A 14,464-nucleotide genomic window follows, 5' to 3' on the forward strand; every position below is an offset into this window, starting at 1 on the left:
AACAACAGCAACAACAAAAGAATAATTAAATTAGATCCCATGCCTGACAAACACGCTGTCACCAGAAAGTCATTTGCCAAAACCTGATCATGCTTTTTTTTTTTGGTTTTTACGAGACAGGGTTTCTCTGTATTGTTTTGGAAGCTGTCGGTCCAGCCCAGCCTCGAACTCACAGAGATCCGCCTGCCTCTGCCTCCTGAGTGCTGGGATTAAAGGCGTGCACCACCACCGCCCGGCCCTGATCATGCTTTATCATTGCTTCAACAGGAAAGATTCACCATCATTTCTTTCCTTGACTCCTAGGAGATTGTAAGGATGTGTAGAGGACACAAAATACAGAAGCTTTGGTAAAGGACTAGACTCTACTTCATAGGACAGACATGCATTAGGGAAAGTGTCCTGTGAACTAGAGAGGTGACCCCGTCTGTGAAGAGTAGACAGGGAGTATCATTGTCCATATTTGTTTGCTAAGAGAAAGGATCTGATGTTAATCTTTAGGATCCAGAGCACAGCTGGGTACATTGTTTACACACTTGTAATCCTAGCTCTCAGGAGGGCAGAGCAAGGGATTGGGAGCTGCAGGATAGCCTGGACTACATGATGATACCCTGTCTCAAAAAAAAAAAAAAGGCTATATAAAAAATGAGAGAAATGCCTTAGCCATTTGGAAGGGGGATAATTGTACAGCAGAGTCCTGTTATCTTCTGATCTGGTATTTTGCCTTTCATTTACAGATCGCCTTTGGCCTCGGTAACATCTACCCCAACACCTGCAGCCCCTCCAGCCTTCCATGGCATGTTAGAGCGGGCACCGGCTGAGCCTTCCTACCGAGCCCCCATGGAGAAGCTTTTCTATTTACCTCATGTCTGCAGTTACACTTGTCTGTCCCGGATCAGACCTATGAGGAATGAACAGTACCGGGGCAAAAATCCCCTCTTAGTACCGCTACTATATGACTTCCGTAGGATGACAGCCCGGCGTAGAGTTAACCGCAAAATGGGCTTTCATGTTATCTATAAGACACCCTGTGGTCTCTGTCTTCGGACAATGCAGGAGATAGAACGCTACCTTTTTGAGACTGGCTGTGACTTCCTGTTCCTGGAGATGTTCTGTTTGGATCCATATGTTCTTGTCGACAGAAAGTTTCAGCCTTTTAAGCCTTTTTACTATATTTTGGACATCACCTACGGCAAGGAAGATGTTCCCCTGTCCTGTGTTAATGAGATTGACACAACTCCCCCACCCCAGGTGGCCTACAGCAAGGAGCGCATCCCTGGCAAGGGTGTTTTCATTAACACAGGCCCTGAATTTCTGGTTGGCTGTGACTGCAAGGATGGGTGTCGGGATAAGTGAGTTGGGGTTAGCAGGGTTTGCTGTCGCTGCCTCCAGCTTTATCACACTTGCCTTTCTTTTTCCCTCTTTTTTTTTTTTTTTATTTCTGTTTGCATTGCTTTTCCCATCTTCTGTTCGCTCCTCGTTCAGTTCCAGTTCTGCAAAGGCCATCATGAGAGCTATGATAAAGAAACTGGGTGTCATGGCACATATCTGTAATTTTGGCATTTGAGAAGCTGAGGCAGGAGCATCTTGAGTTCTGGGCTTTATAACAACTTTGAAGGTTGGGCTGGCAACATAGTGAGGTCTTACTAAAAATAAGGGAGAGAAGAAAGTTACAAAGTAGGGCGGCTGAAGTCTGATGTGACCCTATGTAACCCTGGGAAGATGTGTTTCTGTCTCTCCTAAATTTCTGTCCCTTTGTTTTGTCCTTTGATCATCTACTTTGCTCTTACTCTATCTTCCTCTTCCTTTTTATCAAACAAAACTGACATTTCACTACCTTTACCTTGTCCCCATCCTTTATTGTTTGTTTTTGCCCAAAGGTTCAGGTTTATTGAGGTCATGAAGGGCTCCTGGAAGTTGCTCTTCACTGAGGGTAAGGCCACAAATGTCCCTGGCCAGGGAATTTCCATAACCAAGGTCTGCCTAAAAGTGTGGCTTTTAGCTTCACCTGGCCCACAGTCGGGTTTGCTTCATGCTCAGCGTGGCTGGTTGATGTTAGAGCCTTTTTACATGTCTCACAGTTGAGGCAGTCCTTGCGAGCCAGGTCACTCAGCAAGTATACCTCCTTGTCGGGGCAACTTGGACATAGCAGAGCCTGGCCTGAGACAAGTGGCTGCACTCGGGCGTTATAAGTTATGGGCTCTGGACTCAGTTTTGCATTAAGACAGTCTCCAGTAGCTCAATCTGGCCAAGAGCTCATTATGTAACTGAGGATAGCAATGATTACTGATCCTCCTCCCTCCATGTCTCAAATGTTGAATTACAGATGTACATAAGTATGTCCAACTCCCATCCTTCATGTATCTCATAGTCGTAGCTTTAGTTGTCATGCTTTTCTCTATACAGGTCCAAGTGTGCCTGCCATCAGCTAACTATCCAAGCCACAGCCTGTACTCCAGGGGGTCAAATCAACCCTAACTCTGGCTACCAGTACAAAAGACTAGAAGAGTGTCTGCCCACAGGGTAAGTAGTGGGTTGGTGACGTACCTCAGATAGAGGAGTACGTTTTTGTTTTTCCGTTTGAAAGAACCATTGGAAACCTAAGGATTATTCTGAGTTCACGTGATGATAGATGATATGATTCTAAATTGAGGCAAACTCACTTTTGGGAGGCTGAAGCAAGAAGATACTTTCAGACCCATCTGAGCAATAATACCAAAATTCTATCTCAAAAAAATTGAGAATGATTAGTTTCTTTTTTTTAAAGATTTATTTATTTATTATTAATACATCATCCTGCCTCCATGTATGTCTGCACGCTAGAAGAGGGCACCAGAGCTCATTATTGGATGGTTGTGAGCCACCATGTGGTTGCTGGGAATTGGACTCAGGCCCTCTGGAAGAGCAGTTGGTGCTCTTAACCTCTGAGCCATCTCTCCAGCCCAATTAAATAGTTTCTAATGATTTTTTTTTATGCAGAGAACTTAGAAGGACATGATAGCATTACTTTATTTCTAGGCCAGCTTGGACTGTGTAGCAAGAACTTGTTTGGGAGATAAAAGAACTGGGATTGGCAAGATGCTCAGCATTAAGAGCTCTCGTTCTTGTAGAAGACCTGAGTTTGATTCCTAGCAACTTCATGGTGGCTCACAGTCATCTGTCACTCCAGTTCCAGGGGATCTGATGCCCTTTTCTGACCTCCAAGGGCATCAGTCACATACATGATATACAGATATGCATGCAAGTAAAACAAACACATATAAGATGAATTTTTTAAAGAGCCATTAATTCTATAGCTGTGTGCATGTTCTGACTTACTCTAGCAAGTGAAATGTATTAAAAGAGTAGGAAGGCCAGCGTTGGTGGCGCACGCCTTTAATCCCAGCACTCGGGAGGTAGAGGCAGGCAGATCTCTGTAAATTCGAGACCAGCCTAGTCTACCGAGCAAGATCCAGGACAGCCTCCAAAACAATACAGAGAAACCCTGCCTCTAAAAAAAAAAAAAAAACAAGAAAAAAGGGCTGGAGAGACGGCTCAGCGGTTAAGAGCACTGGCTGCTCTTCCAGAGGACCTGGGTTCAAATCCCAACACCCACATGGCCGCTCACAACTGTCTATAATGAGATCTGATGCCCTCATCTGGTCTGCAAGTATGCATGCAAACAGAACACTGTATAAACAATAAATAAATAAATCTTAAAAAAAAAAACCAAAAAGTAGGAAGAACAAATTACAAAGCTTTATTAACTTAAAATGAAAAGTTAGGCAGGGAGATATTGGCATAAGCTTTTAATCCCAGCACTCAAGAAACAGAAGCAGGCAGATCTCTGTGAGTTCAAGGTTAGCCTGGTTTACAGAGAGTTTCAGGACAGCACAGACTGTTATACAGAGAAACCCAGTCTTACACAAAAAAAAGAAAAGTTAGAGTCAAAATCATGATACAATAGAAAATAGTCCTTTAAAAGTTTTTTGGTTTTTTTTGTTTGTTTGTTTGTGTGTTTTGTTTTGTTTTGTTTGGACATTGTCCTAGGTCAACAAAAACAGTTTCAAGATCAATTAGGTAATTCAGGAGACTAAATGAGAGAAGTAGTGAAAGCTAGGCTTTAACCAGAATCGAAGTGGAAGTAGAACTTAGGGGAGGATATGTGTGGCTCAACAGAGGGTATGATTAATATGCACCAAAAAATGAAGTAATAAAGACAGCCAGGCAGTAGTAAGGCATACTTTCAATCCTAGCTCTCGTGAAGCAAAGGCAGGAAAGTCTCTGAGTGCAAGGCCAACTTGGTCTATAAAGTGTGTTCTAGGACAGCTAGGGCTATACAGAGAAACCCTGACTATATAAACCATTATAAAAAAGAAAAAATGATAGCTGTTGGATACATTAGAAATTATAGCTATATGAACTTGATAGACTGAATGAGTATAGAATGGGGTAAAAGAAGTAGAATCAAGGGCAGTCCCTAACATTTCATCTTGAACCAACTGGTTATTGATGCTGCGTATTCAGATGGAAAAACCAAAGGATTTGCATGTTAAATTTGAGGTTCCTGTTATGCCATCCAAATGTAAATGAGAAGATGATGGTAAAATTTCTGGAGTAAATTGGGCAGTAGTGATGCATACCCTTTATCTCAGTATTCCCAGAGGCACATGTGAATTTAAAGCCAACCTGGTCTCAAACAAATAGATAAAAGATTTGTGAAGTGAAGTTAAAGGCTAAACATAAAGCCCCAGGTGTCCTCAGTAGAGGAATGATAGTTAAATGAGTCCTCAAGGCTTGTCCCTGAGTACCACATTTAGAGTTTGTGTTAGTATCTGAGACTCAGGAAGACAAAGAAAGAAGAAATATAATGAGAGTTGGAAACTAGTACAGCAAACTGTATATGAAACTAGGAAGCCTAATCCTTGAGAGTGTGATTGCCACAGGAAAGGGTAAAGGCAGTTGAAGGATATATTTAGTCTGGGCATAAGACTCAGTGACAGAGCACTTGCCTAGCTTGAATGAGACCCTGGGGTCAGTCCCCAGCATAATGAAATAGATTTCCACTAAGAACATAATTAGAGGTGCTGGGGAGATGGCTCAGCAGCTAAGAGCACTGGCTCCTCTTCCAGAGGACTTGGGTTCAATTGCTAGCACCCACATGCGGCTCACAACTGTCTGTAGCTCAAGTTCCAGGGGATCTGGCACCTTCACACCAATTCACATGAAGTTAAATAAAGTATTCTTTTAAAAACAACATAATTAGAGAATCAAAGGGTGGTTGTGTAGCTCGGGAGTAGAATGCTTGCCTAGCATGCATAGAGTCTTGGGTTCAGACCCCAGCCCAGCATAAACTGGGTGTGGAGATGGAGACTGGATGATCAGAAGTTTGAGGTCATTCTCAGCTACATAGTGAGTTCAGGACCAGCCTGTGTATCTGAGACCCTGTCCAAAATAAAATGTAAAGAGGGAGCGTCTCAAGAAGCCTTTCAGTGGTGAAGAGCACATATGCTGTTGCAGAGGACCTGAATTCAGTTCACAGCATCCACTTAGTCAGCTCACAGTCACCAGTGACTCTTCCAGGGTTTTTTTTTTCCAGGGTACCTGTACTCACTGCATGCACACACAATTTAGTAATAATAAAAAAAAAGAAAAGAAAGAAAAAGAAATATGGGTGTAGTTGGTAACAATCCATAATCCCAGCACTTAAGATGCAGAGACTAAAGGACCTTTCGAAGTCAGTAAGGGGACCCCACACCCTCCCAGACATGCATGCAGCCAAAACAATGAGCAGCAAATAAATAAGTGGTTTGGAAGAGAGAAATGTGATAAGAAAAGTATCTGGACACAGAGGACAAAAAAATCATAAAATGTTACAGATAAAAATAGACTATGTGAAGTTAGTATCTAACAATGATACTTTAGTATCATTGTTAGTATCTAACAATGATAATTCAGAATTTACAACCTGGAGTTCTAAATTGAGGCCAACTAACAAACTTTCTGGTAGGCTAAGGATATTTTTCAGATGTTTAATAATCCCAAAGTTTTCATTACACTTATGTTCAGAAAGTTTCTAGATATTTACCACAATGAGAGGTTAAGTAACAAGAAAGCATGAGATCTAGAAGACTCCAACCAAATAGAGTACAAATGTTTCCAATGATAGTGACATGAGGGACTTACAGGCTCATACTGCACACTTGGTGTGGAGACCCAGAATCATTGCAGCAGAACAGTTGACTGCTGGGACAGCTTCCTGGGAAGATGAATTTAATGGAAAACATGTTTGAAAAATATTTTCATCTTTAATTCCAGCACTGGGGAGGCAGAAGTAGAGGTGGATCTCTGTGCATTCTAACTGAGCCTAGTCTATATAAGACCCCCATCTCAAAACATTGTAGAAAATTTAAAATATAAAAATAAATATTGGAAATGGTTGTTGGGTAGTTTTACTTTTGTCTTCTATTTGGGAGCTAGGGATAGAGCTCAAGGTCTTATATCACTGCTGTGACTTGAATGAGAATAGTTCCCACGGGTTCTTAAATTTGAATGCTTGGTTGAACTGTTTGGTTAGGATTAGAAGGTGTGGCCTTCTTGGAAGAGGTGAATCACTAGTGGTGAGCTTTGAGGTTTTAAAAGCCCACACCTTGAGCTCTCCCTCTCCTTTATACTGCGGGTCACATTGCAAGCTCTCAGCTGCTGCTCCAGTACCATGTCTGCCTGCCTGCCTGCTTGCTAAGTGCCATCCCAGGACAATGCCCATGGACTCGCTGTGTAAAACTTAAGCCCCCACTAAATACTTTGTTTTATAGGTTAGTCTTGGTGTCTCTCCACAACAGGAGAACAGTAACTAAGACAAGCACTTAAATAAATACCCAGTCCTACAAGAAATACACTCTTTGGTTCTTTTTTGAGACAAGGTTTCCCTCTGTAGCCCAGACTACCATTGAAACTTGCCGTCTACCTGGCTTGGCCTCCCAAGTGCTAGGATTATGAGTCTACACTACTATACCTGGCAAAAATATTTCTGAATAAGCACAAATATGTCACTCATCTACATCAATTGCCTGCTACACACATGGATTTCATTCTAGCCTTTACCCTTGAGTTAGAAAACTATACGCAACTGGGTGGTGGTGGCGCATGCCTTTACTCCCAGCACTCAGGAGGCAGAGGCAGGTGGATCTCTGTGAGTTCGAGACCAGCCTGGTCTACAAGAAAGGGCTAGTTCCAGGACAGCTTCCAAAGCCACAGAGAAATCCTGTCTTGAAAAAAATTGTACTCTCTAGCCCCTTTCTAGTCCTTTCCCTCCAAACTTATTTGAAGGGTGTCTATATATTTGTTAACTTCCCAGATCCTTTTCATTGTTTTTCAGCCTACCTCTGAGGTTTTGGTGCAAGAGATGTGTTCTTGGCACCTTCTGATGCTTTTGTTTTTTGTTTAGCTGTCTTTAACCTTGATCTCTTAGTTTCAGTCTTCTGTCTCCAGCCTGTCCCTGGGTGCTTGGAAAGTAGGCCTTTTCCCCCTGGGGGTTAGTTTTGTTTATTTTGTTTGTTGGACAGGGTCTTACAGGGTAGGCTATCTTCCAGCTGATTATATAGCCAAAGATGACCTTGAATTTCTGATCCTCCTGACTCTACCCAAAGTGCTGGAATTACAGGCATTTGCCACACACCTAGCACATAGTATATTTTCATTGTCATGGTTCTCTTTTGCAGCACCACCTTTGTCTTTTTATAATTATTTCTAACTTTGTTGACTCAGTTTTTGTTTTTGCCATTAAAATGTAAACTCCCTGAGTACTAGATCTTCCATACACATTGTATCCCAGATACTAGATAGTACAGTGCTACAAAGTAGCCACTGAAAGATATTTTGAGGAATGAATAAATGGATGATACTTAGTATAGCTACTCTGAAGTTTCCTGTGCTGGTAACAAAGATATTTACATGAATAGTCCCCTAATTCCCACTAGACTCTCCTTAGGCATGGCCTGCAGCTCACTTTGTAGACTGGGGAGCCTCAAATACACATACCTGGCTTGAATTTACAGAGTGCTGGGATTAAAGGCATGCCTCACTATTCCCAATAGGTTTTTAAGGATGCACACAGTAAAACTGTCCCTGGGTAGGTGCTGATATATGATGCTCAGTTTCTGGAAACTCCTTGGACTGTAGTTCTTTGTGTGCTTTTTCTCTCTGTGTATTAACAATAATCCCACTCTGGTATTTTGAGCAGGGTTTCTCTGTGTAGCCTAGACTGACCTTGAACCCAGTTCTGTCTGCCTCCCAAATGCAGGGATTAAGAATGTGCGCCGCCATTGCCTTGCTTTTTTATTTCTTTTCTTTTTCTTTGTTTGACCCTGAAGCTCACCGGTTTGTTTAGGCACCAAGAGTCCACCTGTCTTTGCCATCACCACACCCAACCTTTACATTGTTGCTGACTCTGTACTCAGGTCCTCATGCTTGAATGCACCGTAAACACTGTATACCAGCTGAGCCATCTCCCTAGTCTTATTATTTGTATTTTTTATTATGGGTTTTTTATTTTGTATTAGATTTTTGAATTTTTAAGGCCAGGTCTCTTGTAGCCCTAGGTATAGACCTCACTGTATAGATCAGGCTGGCATTGAACTCAGAGAAATCTGCCTGCCTCTACTTCCTGTGATATTTTTCTTTTTTTCAGTTGTTGAATTAGAAATAGGAGGTAAAAATTACTATAGTCCTTTCATTGTTTTATTTCCAGTGTCTGACACAACTCTGGTTTAATAAATGTTTACTAACAGCTTGGCATAGTAGTATGTCTTTAATCCCAGCACTCAGGAGGCAGATGCCGGCAGATCTCTGTGAATTCGAGGCCAACCTGGTCTACAGAGTGAGTTCCAGGACAGTCTCCAAAGCTACAGAGAAATCCTGTCTTTAAAAAAAAAAAATCAAATTTATTGTACAACCATTACAGTTTTCCTATCTATTTTCTTTTAGTATATGTGATGTTGACTTCTGCTTATCTCCTGTACCTATTTCTAGATGTCAGTTTTTTACTAAATTTACAGAGTGGAAGCAGGTATGAAGAGATCAGAGAACAACTTGGTTCCTTGCATCTCTGCACCATGTGGGCTCCAGGGACTGAATTCAAGTAGTCAGGCTTGGCAGCGGGTGCTTCTAGCCACTGAGCAAGCTCACAGGCTCCCCTATTTCTATTAATTGCAATAATCTATAAATTTATAGATGCAATCTTATCACCTCATTGTTTTTTATCTTTTCTCCAGTGGGTGGGCATTCTGACACATTATGCACAATACTATTTTGAACATCTTTGTGAATCACTTTCCCTTCTGAATTATGTTCCTGGTCTTTATTTGTAAATGACTCCTAGCATGGATGGATCCTTCTATAAATGTAGTCACTTAGGTCATTGCTATTCCATAACCTTTACTCGTGTTTTACGGATTTCAGCACTCTAGTGACTGTGTCACTGGTTTTACTCTGACTTCCCAGGGTTTATGAGTGTAACAAGCGCTGCAAATGTGACCCAAACATGTGCACAAATCGCTTGGTGCAGCATGGACTACAGGTTCGACTACAGCTGTTTAAGACACAGAACAAGGGCTGGGGTATCCGCTGCTTGGATGACATTGCCAAAGGCTCTTTTGTCTGTATTTATGCAGGTTAGTGATGAAGGGGGGGGGGTTATTGCTCCATAGGGTTTGGGACATGGTAAGTCAGAGAAAAGTAGAATATAGCAAAACGCTAGTGGGCATGGTAGCACGTGTCTATAATCTAAGAACTCAGAAAATGAGGGTGGAAAATTTGAGAGTTGGGAGTTGCCTGGGCTATATACCCAGACTCTGCCTCAAGAAACATAATGTTTGATGGGCATCAGTGGTACACACCTTTAATCCCAGCACTTGGGAGACAGGTCTACAGAGCTAGGTCCAGGACAGCCAGCACTACACAGCGAAATCCTGTCTTGAAAAAACAAAAACCAAACAAACAAAAAGCGTAGTGTTTGAGAAGTAAAAATGTAGCTCTGGAGAACAGCATATGCTTAGTTTGCAAGATACACTTGATTCAGTCCTAGCACTGCGAAAAAGAAAGAATAAATGAACTGAGAATGAGAGGAAACAGGAATGTCTCCTATAAAGACAGGATAAGTGAGGCAGGCGGTGGTGGTACACGACACGATAAGTGATGTGCCTAGTAGATGGACCAAGGAGGGTTAAAGTGCTTCATAGAAAACTGGTAAAGGGGATCAAGTGTTGGCTGTTGTTGTTTCTTCAGTGAGAGACCTCATCTAGATCACATTGTATTGCTTTTTTCTCCCAGAGATATTTAGCATAGAAGGATGTGTCAGAGGTAAACAAAAAATGGGAAGGTCAAAGGACAAAGTGACAGATTGTAGTGACAGTGTTCTCATGGTGAAGACAAAGGTGGCATCCAAAGTGAGCACATAATGCAAGATTTACCATGTGGATAGTGTTACTGATGAAGACCTTTCAATTCTTTTCATTCTCAGGCAAAATCCTGACAGATGATTTTGCAGACAAAGAAGGGCTGGAGATGGGTGATGAGTACTTTGCAAATCTGGACCACATTGAAAGTGTAGAAAACTTTAAGGAAGGATATGAGAGTGATGTGGCCAGTTCCTCTGACAGCAGTGGGGTAGACATGAAGGACCAGGAGGATGGCAACAGTGGTTCAGAGGATCCGGAAGAATCCAATGACGACAGCTCTGATGATAATTTCTGTAAGGATGAGGACTTCAGCACCAGTTCCGTGTGGCGTAGCTATGCTACCCGGAGACAGACTCGGGGTCAGAAAGAGAATGGACTGTCTGAGATGGCTTCCAAGGACTCCCGCCCCCCCAGACCTCGGGCCTCCACATGTTCCTACCCCTCCTTCAGTATCTGTAGGGGGATGCAAGCCACCTTCATCCGAAGAGACCCCCAAGAACAAGGTGGCCTCGTGGTTGAGCTGCAATAGTGTCAGTGAAGGTGGATTTGCTGATTCTGACAGCCGTTCTTCCTTCAAAACTAGTGAGGGTGGTGATGGCCGGGCTGGGGCAGGCCGGGCAGAGGCTGAGAAGGCCTCTACCTCAGGATTGAGCCTCAAGGATGAAGGAGACAATAAGCAGACTAAGAAAGAGGTAAGAAGTTGCTGAACACTCTTGAAAGCAGCAACCTCCCCCCCCCCCAAAAAAAAACCTGTACTTTAGTGCATGGTTCTGAATGGTGACAGCCATTCTAGCTGGCAAGAGTCAAGGAGTGTGTGCCAGGTTAACAGCAATGCCCTTTAACGTTGGTGCAAATGGAGATTGAGGTGGGGAGGTTACCTTGTTCAAGACTCCATCTCAAAACCAAAGAAATAAGTGATTTGAAGTATGTAGGGTTTGTTGCTTTTGTTTCATTTTGTTTTTAGATAGTCACAGTAAAATCCATGTTGATTTAAAATTTGCTATTATATCTTTGTTGAAACATTCCCCATTACAGGTAGTAAACCTGTTGGGTCCATGGAACACTCTGCTCACAATACTGTTCCTTGTGTTCCATTATTGGGGAAGGTTAAAGGACCTGCCCAGGGAAGTATACTGGTGAGAGTATGATTATCGATGTCAGGCTACAAAATGATTCCCCACATCACTCCTTTTTAGTGTGCCTCTTATTGACTTATGTTAATGTTGTCTTTGGGGATCTTTTGTTACCTTAGACCTTGGAAGCATTTAACCCTTCACTTGTTCCTTTCCAGGACCCTGATGACCGAAGCAAGATGTCAGGGTAAGTGCTTGCTTTTGGATTGTTCTAAGTCTGCCTTCTCCTTTCACACTTAGAAAAGAAACAGCCAGCAACCTGACCCCTCTCATTCTTTGCCCTTCCCATCAGAGTTACTGAAAGCTCTCAGAATTATGGACACAATCCTCCCATGAAGTCTGAAGGACTTCGCCGACCGTCTAGTAAAACTTCTATGCCCCAAAGTCGGCGACTTGTGACTTCTACCCAGTCCAACCCTGATGTGAGTGACCTTCTTAAGTTTATGCTGCCTTCTTTTCCTTAGTCCAAGTAAAGTAAAGGAACATGTCCAAGTTCTTCACTAGAATGACTGTTGGTTAAGTCTTGTTTCTTTGGTCCGGACTTTCTACCTTGTTCCCCACATCTAATCACCATCTTACTATTGCCATAGCCCAGCTTGCCAAATCGCAGGTAAAACTTGAAGTGGCCTTTCTTTCCGCTAGCTCTTGCTTCTTCACACCCTCTGTCTCCCCAGGATATCCTGACCCTGTCTAGCAGCACAGAGAGTGAAGGGGAGAGTGGAATCAGCCGAAAGCCCAATGCTGGTCAGACTTCAGCCACAGCTGTCGACAGTGATGACGTCCAGACCATCTCTTCTGGCTCTGATGGCGATGACTTTGAGGACAAGAAGAACTCCTCTGGTAGTCTGAAAATATTTGGGGAGTAGTAGGAAGAAACAGGAAAGTAGGGAAATTTTTTTCCTCTAGAGATAGGGTTTCTCTGTAGCTTTGGAGGCTGTCCTGGAATTTGCTCTGTAGACCAGGCTGGCCTCAAACTCAGAGATTCGCCTGCCTCTGCCTCCTAAGTGCTGGGATTAAATTAGTCATGTGCCACCACTGACCAGTGGAAAAAATTTTTTAAAGAAGGAAATAATTCAGGAGTTGGGCAGGCAGCCGGGCATTGGTGGTGCATGCCTTTAATCCCAGCACTCAGGAGGCAGAGGCAGGTGGATCTCTGTGAGTTCCAGGACAGCCTCCAAAACAATACAGAGAAACCCTGTCTCGAAAAACCAAAAAAAAAAAAAAAAAGAATTAAAGAGTTGAGCAGGCTTCTCAACTGAGCTAACCTGTTAAACTGATATGTACCCTTTCTTTTCCCAGCACCCCTCCATCTCTTCAGGTCTTTAATTCAGCACATCTACTTAGGCTCTTTCTTATTCTCCAAGACAGGGTTTCTCTGTATAGCCCTGGCTGTTCTGGAATTATCTCTATAGACCAGCTGGCCTCAAACTCAGATCCACCTTTCTCTGCCTCCTGTGTGCTGGGGTTAAAGGCGTGCACCACCCACACCTAACTAATGACTTAAGGTCTAATCCTGAGATCTAGCTCATTGCTATCCCTGAACAGTACTGCAATGAGTGGAATAAAAATGGAGGAAAACTGTGGTGTTGGTGGTAACATTTATGATTCCAGCACATAGAAAAAGTAGGGGGAGAGGAGATCAGAAGTTTGAGAACAGGCTGGGTTAAATGAAAGTGGTAGAATGTCTTATTTATGAGTTGGGATAGCACTAACACACACACCCCTTTTGTTTTGTTTTTGTTTTTTTGTTATTGTTTTGTTTTTTGTTTTTTTCTTTTCAGGTCCAACGAAGCGCCAGGTGGCAGTAAAATCAACCCGAGGCTTTGCTCTTAAATCAACCCATGGGATTGCTGTTAAATCAACCAACATGGCTTCCGTGGACAAGGGGGAGAGTGCACCAGTTCGTAAGAACACCCGCCAGTTCTATGATGGTGAAGAGTCTTGCTACATCATTGATGCCAAACTTGAAGGCAACCTAGGCCGCTACCTCAATGTGAGACTCAGGACCCTTCTTTAAATATTCAGTATAAACCAACCTTTGCTTATGAGTTGGTTACGGTGGCTTTCTTTCAAAACACCTTGTCAGAGTGGCTGTCATCTTTATTCTTACAGCACAGTTGCAGCCCCAACCTGTTTGTCCAGAATGTCTTCGTGGATACTCATGATCTTCGATTCCCTTGGGTGGCCTTCTTTGCCAGCAAGTAAGAGGGTTAATGAGGAACGGATAAATTTCATGGAAATTCGGGGAGGTGGGCACACCTTTTGTGGTCAGGCTCTGACCCCAAGTGCCTGTGTTACTTAGCTGCCTGTATTACCACATCCCCATCCTCCCTCTTCAGGAGAATCCGGGCTGGAACAGAGCTTACTTGGGACTACAACTACGAAGTGGGCAGTGTGGAAGGCAAAGAGCTGCTGTGCTGCTGTGGGGCCATTGAGTGTAGAGGACGCCTTCTTTAGAGGGAAGCCGTGACCATCGCACCCCGGAACCGGGTCCTCCGGACGGTTGGACTCCGACCCCAAGTCTCTGGCCTCGCTTCTCTCCAGTCCCTAGTACACAGAAATGGGGATTCTGGATCAGGCCTCTGCCAGTGTGGTGCTAGCAGGCACTAGGGTGGGTAGACATGACCACTCTAGCTCCAGCCTGAGGTCCTTCTCAAATATATTTGTTCATGTGTTCTTGATTCACATGGACTGTATGTCTGCCATCCCTGGTTTGTATAGTTTCTTGAAAGTCTTTTAACAAGATGATAAAATAGAGATTGTGATTTGTTTTCTTTTATAAGTCCTTGTCTTAATCTCCCAGGGAGATGTCATTTTCCCAGTGGGCAGCTGTCACTACTAGTCTTATGCCTCTATTTTATTTGTCCTACACGACTTAGGAAGCCCTAAGTTCTTAAT

At 43.1% G+C, this 14,464-nt stretch overlaps 1 protein-coding gene across 1 annotated transcript in view; it reads left to right on the forward strand.

The window, feature by feature from the left end:
• Positions 1 to 14,323, forward strand: part of Setdb1 (SET domain bifurcated histone lysine methyltransferase 1) — a 35,040-nt gene extending 20,717 nt beyond the window's left edge. The window contains 11 exon segments of the mRNA XM_040752235.1: positions 735 to 1,349; positions 2,404 to 2,520; positions 9,478 to 9,647; positions 10,496 to 10,839; positions 10,841 to 11,125; positions 11,725 to 11,753; positions 11,859 to 11,988; positions 12,241 to 12,406; positions 13,348 to 13,559; positions 13,679 to 13,767; positions 13,906 to 14,323. Of these exon segments, the coding sequence (XP_040608169.1) occupies positions 735 to 1,349; positions 2,404 to 2,520; positions 9,478 to 9,647; positions 10,496 to 10,839; positions 10,841 to 11,125; positions 11,725 to 11,753; positions 11,859 to 11,988; positions 12,241 to 12,406; positions 13,348 to 13,559; positions 13,679 to 13,767; positions 13,906 to 14,023 (2,275 nt within the window). The 3' untranslated portion in view covers positions 14,024 to 14,323.
• The last annotated feature ends 141 nt before the right edge of the window (positions 14,324 to 14,464 follow it).

The sequence above is a fragment of the Mesocricetus auratus genome, unplaced genomic scaffold (assembly GCF_017639785.1).
Source record: "Mesocricetus auratus isolate SY011 unplaced genomic scaffold, BCM_Maur_2.0 Super-Scaffold_100009, whole genome shotgun sequence".
NCBI lineage: Eukaryota > Metazoa > Chordata > Mammalia > Rodentia > Cricetidae > Mesocricetus > Mesocricetus auratus.